Consider the following 6,056-nt stretch of genomic DNA (forward strand, 5'->3'; position numbering starts at 1 on the left):
TAAGGACAGGTGAAAGTGGTATTCTCTTGATCCTCGGGTGCAATGGCTATTTGATTGTAAACGGAATATCCATCTAGAAAATAGTAGTTGGCATGGCTGACAAGTCTTTCTAGCATTTGATCAATAAACAATAAGGGAAAATGGTATTTCCGAGTTGCATCATTCAATCTTCGATAATCTATGCATACTAGCCATCCCGTGACCATCCTTTTCAGTATGAGTCCATTTTTGTCATTCTTGATCATGGTTATCCCTCTTTTCTTTGGAACGACTTGCACTAGACTTACCCATGCACTATCTGAGATTGGATAAATGATCCTGGCATCTAACAGCTTCAATACCTCTTTATGCACCACTTCTTACATTGATGGATTCAATCTCCTCTGGGGTTGGATGATTGGTTTAAAATTATCCTCCATTAAAAGACTAATTCCTTTGATGTCTGAGATGGTCCAACCCAATGCCATCTTATGTTCCCGCAAAACTCTAAGCAACTTCTCTTCCTCTACATCACTTAAAGAACAGTTAATAATGATTGAAAAAGTAGAGTCCTGTCCAAAGAAAGCGTACCTTAAATTTGATGGAAGTGGTTTTAGCTCAAGCTTGGGCGACGTCGGTTGAGATAAGTTTAGCTCTTCCACTTTCGATTTTATTGAATGAGAAAGGGAAGGTGTAGCTTTCAAATATCTCTCACACTTCTTAACTTTTTCATCTTCGGATTCAATAGATGTAGAGTGAGTAAGACATACCTCAAGTGGTAGCTTTAGAAATTTGGCTCCATACGTCTCGTCGGCCTTGGCCATGTTTCGGTCGCTTATTTGAAAACAAGAATGTACCTCGGACTGGAATTCCATAGATTTAAACACGTCAAACGTGACTTGCTCCTCGCCGACCCTCAAAATAAGTTTCCCTTGCTGGACATCAATTAAGGTACTCCCTGTCGCCAGGAACAGTCGGCCTAGTATCAGAGGGATCTCCTCGTCCTCCTCCATATTGAGTACAACGAAGTCTGCCGGGAAGATGAACTTATCAACTTTCACCAGTACGTTGTCAATTAGTCCACTTGGATATTTAATAGATCTGTCCGCTAACTGTAGAGAGATGGTGGTCGGCTTTGCTTCTCCAAGACCTAATTTCCTGAAAACAGAGAGAGGCATTAGATTAATACTTGCCCCTAAGTTGCAAAAAACTTTATCCAAATAGGAATTTCCTATAGTGCAAGGGATTGTGAAACGCCTCAGATCTTTCAATTTAGGTGGCAGCTTCTTTTGTAAAATTGCACTGCTCTCCTTGATCAACATCACAGTTTCATGATCTTCCAACTTCTGCTTGTTTGATAATATATCTTTAAATTTTTTTGCATATTTAGGCATTTGGTCTAAAGTTTCAATGAGAGGAATATTAATATGTAGTTGCTTAAATATACTAAAAAATTTAGAGAATTGATTATTAATCATATTTTTCTTTAATGTTTGTGGAAAAGGAATTGGTGGACCATAAATTGAAGGAGACTAAATTTCATAAGTAAACCCTGGATTTCTTGGATTTTGCAGCCCCTTTATTCTCTCTAGTCTACTCAGCTTGTTGGTCAGTCACCTCCCGATCGGTCTCTTTCACCTCGTACTCGGTATCCTTCTTCTTAGACTCCACATTTTCGGCAGCTTCTTCATCTCACTCGGTATTTACCGATTGTGGCTGGTCATATGTTCTCCCATTTCTCAACATTATGGCTTTGACATGTTCCTTCAGATTGGTCATAGTGTTGCTCGGTAAAGTCCCTACTGTCCTTTCGGTAATCATGTTGGAGAGTTGACCGATTTCTACCTCAAGATCGTGGATAGAAGCCGAGTTGTTTTGGTCCACCATGCCATTCTTTTGCATGTACTGCATGAACATATCTTCAAGTGTCGACTTCTTCTCTTGTTGTGGAAACTGTTGAGGTGGTCTAACTGGTACTTGGTTATTGCTCCATGAAAAATTAGGATGATTTCTCCATCCGGGATTGAGAGTGATTGAATAAGGATTGTTTTGACGTTGAAAATTGGACACGTAATGGGCTTTTTCATAACTTGGTTGGGCAAAAGGATTCCCCACTTGAAAATTTATACTTAAATGATTTCCTGCGCAATGATCACAAACAACATTAGTTTGAATAACATTAACGTTCATTTTACCTATTTGTTTGGATAGATTTGCCAACTGAGCAGCAATTGCGGACATAGAGTAGCTCAACGACGTTGGCCGCTTTCTTTGGCATTGCTCTCTTTGCGACCCACTGATAGTTGTTAGATGCCAACTCTTCCAGAAGTTCATACGTGGTTTCAGGGGTCTTACTCATTAATGCTCCTCTTGCGGCTGCATCAACTATGGATCGATTTGTGGATCTCAAACCATTGTAAAACGTCTGTACTTAAAGCCAGGCTGGGTGGTCATGATGTGGACACTTGCGCAATACATCTTTGTACCTTTCCCATGACTCATATAATGATTCACCCTCAAATTAGGTGAAGGTAGTCATATCATTCCTTAACTTCGCTGTCTTGGCCGGAGGGAAATATTTTGCTAAAACATTTTGTGCCAACAACTCCCAGGTGGTGATGATGCCAGGCGGCAAAGAATTAAGCCAAGTTTTTGCTTTTTCCCTAAGTGAAAAAGGAAAAAGTTTCAATCGAATTGCATCATTTGTCACTCCGATGTGTTTAAACGTATCACAATTTTCCAGAAAATTTGCAATATGGATGTTAGGATCCTCTTGTGACAGCCTTCCAAATTGGATGGTTTGTTGGAGCATTTGAATGATGGCCAACTTGATCTCAAAGTTATTGGCTTGTATAGCTGGCCGCCTTATACTGGAAGTCGCCCCATTGACCGAGTGCATCGCATAGTCTCTTAAGGCTTTGTGCGCCTTGATAAGTGTGATTTTTATGTGATTTTTATTACTCCTTTATTTATGAAAAGTGTTAGTTTTTTTTTTCAATTATAATGATTTTATTTTATTTCTACATATTTTTCTTTATTTTGAAGGAATGAGAAGATTTAGTACAAAAGGAGAGCATTTTGGTACAAAAGAAGAAACCAAGATCCAAACCGAAGAGGTGCGACGAGATCCAAAGAGAGCCAAGGAGATTTGGAAGAGGAGCATTGCACCGCTGGAAGCAAAGAGAAGTCATTCCTCTCGGTAGGCGAGGAGACCCAATGGCGATCAGAATTGGCGACAAGAGTTAGGTGAGGAGTGAGATAATTTACCTCTCGGTAGGCGAGAAGACCTAGCGACAATGCTCTGTTCTATTAGATTGGGAGGCCAGTCTAACGACCAATTTAAAAGACTAACCTAAATGACATTGTGGGTAACAACTAGCAAAGGCGAGTAGCTTTACCTCTCGGAACATAAATGCACACACATGGCACCTAGCAAAGTCGGTGGAAGAAATAATTGTCTGTGAAAAAAAAGCACATGCATGCTCGGAAGCCTTGGGACTTGGTGGAGTTGACATGCTGGGATGCCTTGGGACTTGGTGGAACCTTTTGAAGAACTTTTTGAAGCTTATATAAAGGCTTGTGATCGGGAAGCAAAAGGGGGATGAAGGATGAGAAAGTCGAGAGTTTAAGTTCGTAGTTTAAGTTTAAGCTTGTAGTATGAGTTTTAGAGTTTTTATCTTTAAGTTTCATTGTTCTATTGTTTTTTCCTTTTAGTTTTATTATGAACTAATTTTATTTTCTAGAACTTTGATGTGGTTTTGCGTTGAACATACAATTTACATTCTAAGTTATTTTATCTTCAATATTTCCATGATTGAGTGTTTATTCCTTGTTCTTAATGCTTGCAATTTTCTAGCTAACTATTGCTCGATCTATACGACTGTAATGAGACTGATTGGTGATTTGTGATTATAGCTCTAGGATTAAAAACCATTAGTAGAGCGAAAGTAGAGATACTTTAACGCGATTAGTGTGATTTTCAAGAAAACCCAAAGAACTTAATGAGTTTCCAATTGATTAAATTCACATAGAGATATGGAGTTATTAACTTGAGATATTTTTGATATTATTCGAAAGAAAATATTGAATAGTTAAGGAATTTTTATCATCAATGTGTGATAATTGAAATTCTATAACAAGGAAGAATAAATTGTGTGAGATTCGCTAGGTGAAATCAAACGCTCTAAATCTATTTTTTTTTTTATCTTTTAAAAATTCAAATTTTAATGTTCTTTTATTTAGTTTAAGTTAGATCATCTATTCTCCAAATTTCAGTTTTGTAAATAGTAATTAATTTAGACAATTTTAGTACTAAATAACATAATTAATCCCTGTGGGTTTGATATCTATTTTCTTGAAAACACTTTACTATTTGTTACGATTCTGTGCACTCTCCGATAATTACCAAAAGAAGCAACAAGTTTTTGGCGCCATTGCTAGGGACTAATTATTTGTTATTGATATTGATACTAGCTAGATTGTTACTAATTTGGGCTTTATTTTATTTATTTTTAAAAGTTGTATAAATATATCTCAACTTGGTTTTTCTTTTCAGGAATCAGAAGTGCATGTCCCAATCAGTATCATTAGAGCATACACTTTTTGATCCCGAGATTGAAAGAACCTTACGTCAGATTAAGAAAGAGAAAAAGAAATAAGTCACCACATCTACTAGTAATATGGTTGAGGAGCAAAAGGCGTTATGAGACTATACTATGTCCTCTATCAATGGGGCGACATCTAGTATAAGACGATCGGCCATACAAACCAATAACTTCGAGATCAAGCCAGCCATCATTCAAATGATTCAACAAATTGTATAGTTTGGGGGGCTGTGACAAGAGGATCCTATTGTCCATATTGCAAATTTGCTAGAAATCTGTGATACCATTAAACATAATGGAGTGACAGATGATGCGATTCGATTGAGACTTTTTCCTTTCCCACTCAGGGAAAAAGCAAAGGCTTGGTTGGACTCTTTGCTGCATGGCATTATCACCACCTGGGAGAAGTTGGTACAAAAATTTTTAGCAAAATATTTCCCGTCGGGCAAGGTAGCAAAGTTCAGGAATGACATCACAAACTTAACCCAAATTGAGGCTGAATCATTATATGAGGCATGAGAGAGATACAAGGATTTATTATGCAAGTGTCCACACCACGACCTCCCAGCATGGCTTTAACTAAAAACATTTTACAATGGTTTGGGACCCACAAACCGATCTATGGTTGATGCAGCGGCGGGAGGAGCATTAATGAGTAAGACCCATGAAGCTGCATATGAACATCTGGAAGAATTTGCATCCAACAACTATCAATGGTCAACAACGAGAGCAATATTGAGAAAGATAGCTGGAGCTTTTGAACTTGATTTTATTACCACATTGGTCGCTCAGATGACAAATCTATCAAAACAACTAGGTAAGATGACGTTAATGCTGTTCAAACTAATGTTGTTTGTGACCATTGCACAGAAAATCATTCAAGTATAGATTGCCAAGTGGGGAACCCTTTTACCCAACCGAGTTTTGAACAAGCCCATTACGTGTCCATTTTCCAATGTCAAAATAATCCTTCTTCAAACACGTGGAATCCCGATTGGAGAAATCACCCTAACTTTTCATGGAGCAATAATCAAGCGCCGGCTAGACTACCTCAACAGTTTCCACAGCAAGAGAAGAAGCTGACAGTTGAGGAGATGTTCATGCAATACATGCAATAGACAGATATAGTGATCCAGAACAACTCGGCTTCAATCCGAAATCTTGAGGCACAAATCGGTTAGCTCTCAAACATGCTTACTGAGAGGACAATAGGGACTCTACTGAGCAACACTGTGACTAATCCAAAGGAAAATGTCAAAGACAAAACAATGAGAAGTGGGCGGACCTATGACCAACCGCAAACGATAAATACCGAGCAAGATGCAGAAGCCGCTGAGAAAGTGGAGGCCAAGGTGAAAGAAGCCGAGCAGGATGCGACCGACCAGCAATCCGAGAAGACCGAGGAGAATAAAGTGATTTCAAAACCCAAGAAATGCAAGAAGTTTACATCTAAAACTTATTCCCCTTCAATTT

At 38.4% G+C, this 6,056-nt stretch overlaps 1 protein-coding gene and 2 non-coding genes across 3 annotated transcripts; 1 reads left to right on the forward strand and 2 right to left on the reverse strand.

Annotated features, from left to right (window-relative positions):
- Window positions 1-359: 359 nt before the first annotated feature.
- On the reverse strand, window positions 360-1,373 carry LOC118348171. Its single transcript, XM_035689172.1, has one exon. The coding sequence runs from the start codon at window positions 1,371-1,373 to the stop codon at window positions 360-362; it is 1,014 nt and encodes a 337-aa protein (XP_035545065.1).
- A 1,053-nt stretch (window positions 1,374-2,426) lies between these two features.
- LOC118348367 lies at window positions 2,427-2,533 on the forward strand. Its single transcript, XR_004801461.1, has one exon. It is a non-coding gene; the product is annotated as a small nucleolar RNA R71 (small nucleolar RNA).
- A 2,506-nt stretch (window positions 2,534-5,039) lies between these two features.
- LOC118348348 lies at window positions 5,040-5,146 on the reverse strand. Its single transcript, XR_004801442.1, has one exon. It is a non-coding gene; the product is annotated as a small nucleolar RNA R71 (small nucleolar RNA).
- Window positions 5,147-6,056: the final 910 nt, after the last annotated feature.

The sequence above is a fragment of the Juglans regia genome, chromosome 4, assembly GCF_001411555.2.
Source record: "Juglans regia cultivar Chandler chromosome 4, Walnut 2.0, whole genome shotgun sequence".
NCBI lineage: Eukaryota > Viridiplantae > Streptophyta > Magnoliopsida > Fagales > Juglandaceae > Juglans > Juglans regia.

Excerpts from the sequence above, each read along its gene's own strand:
- LOC118348171 (XM_035689172.1), bottom strand. The coding sequence starts at position 1,373 with ATGCCTAAATATGCAAAAAAATTTAAAGATATATTATCAAACAAGCAG.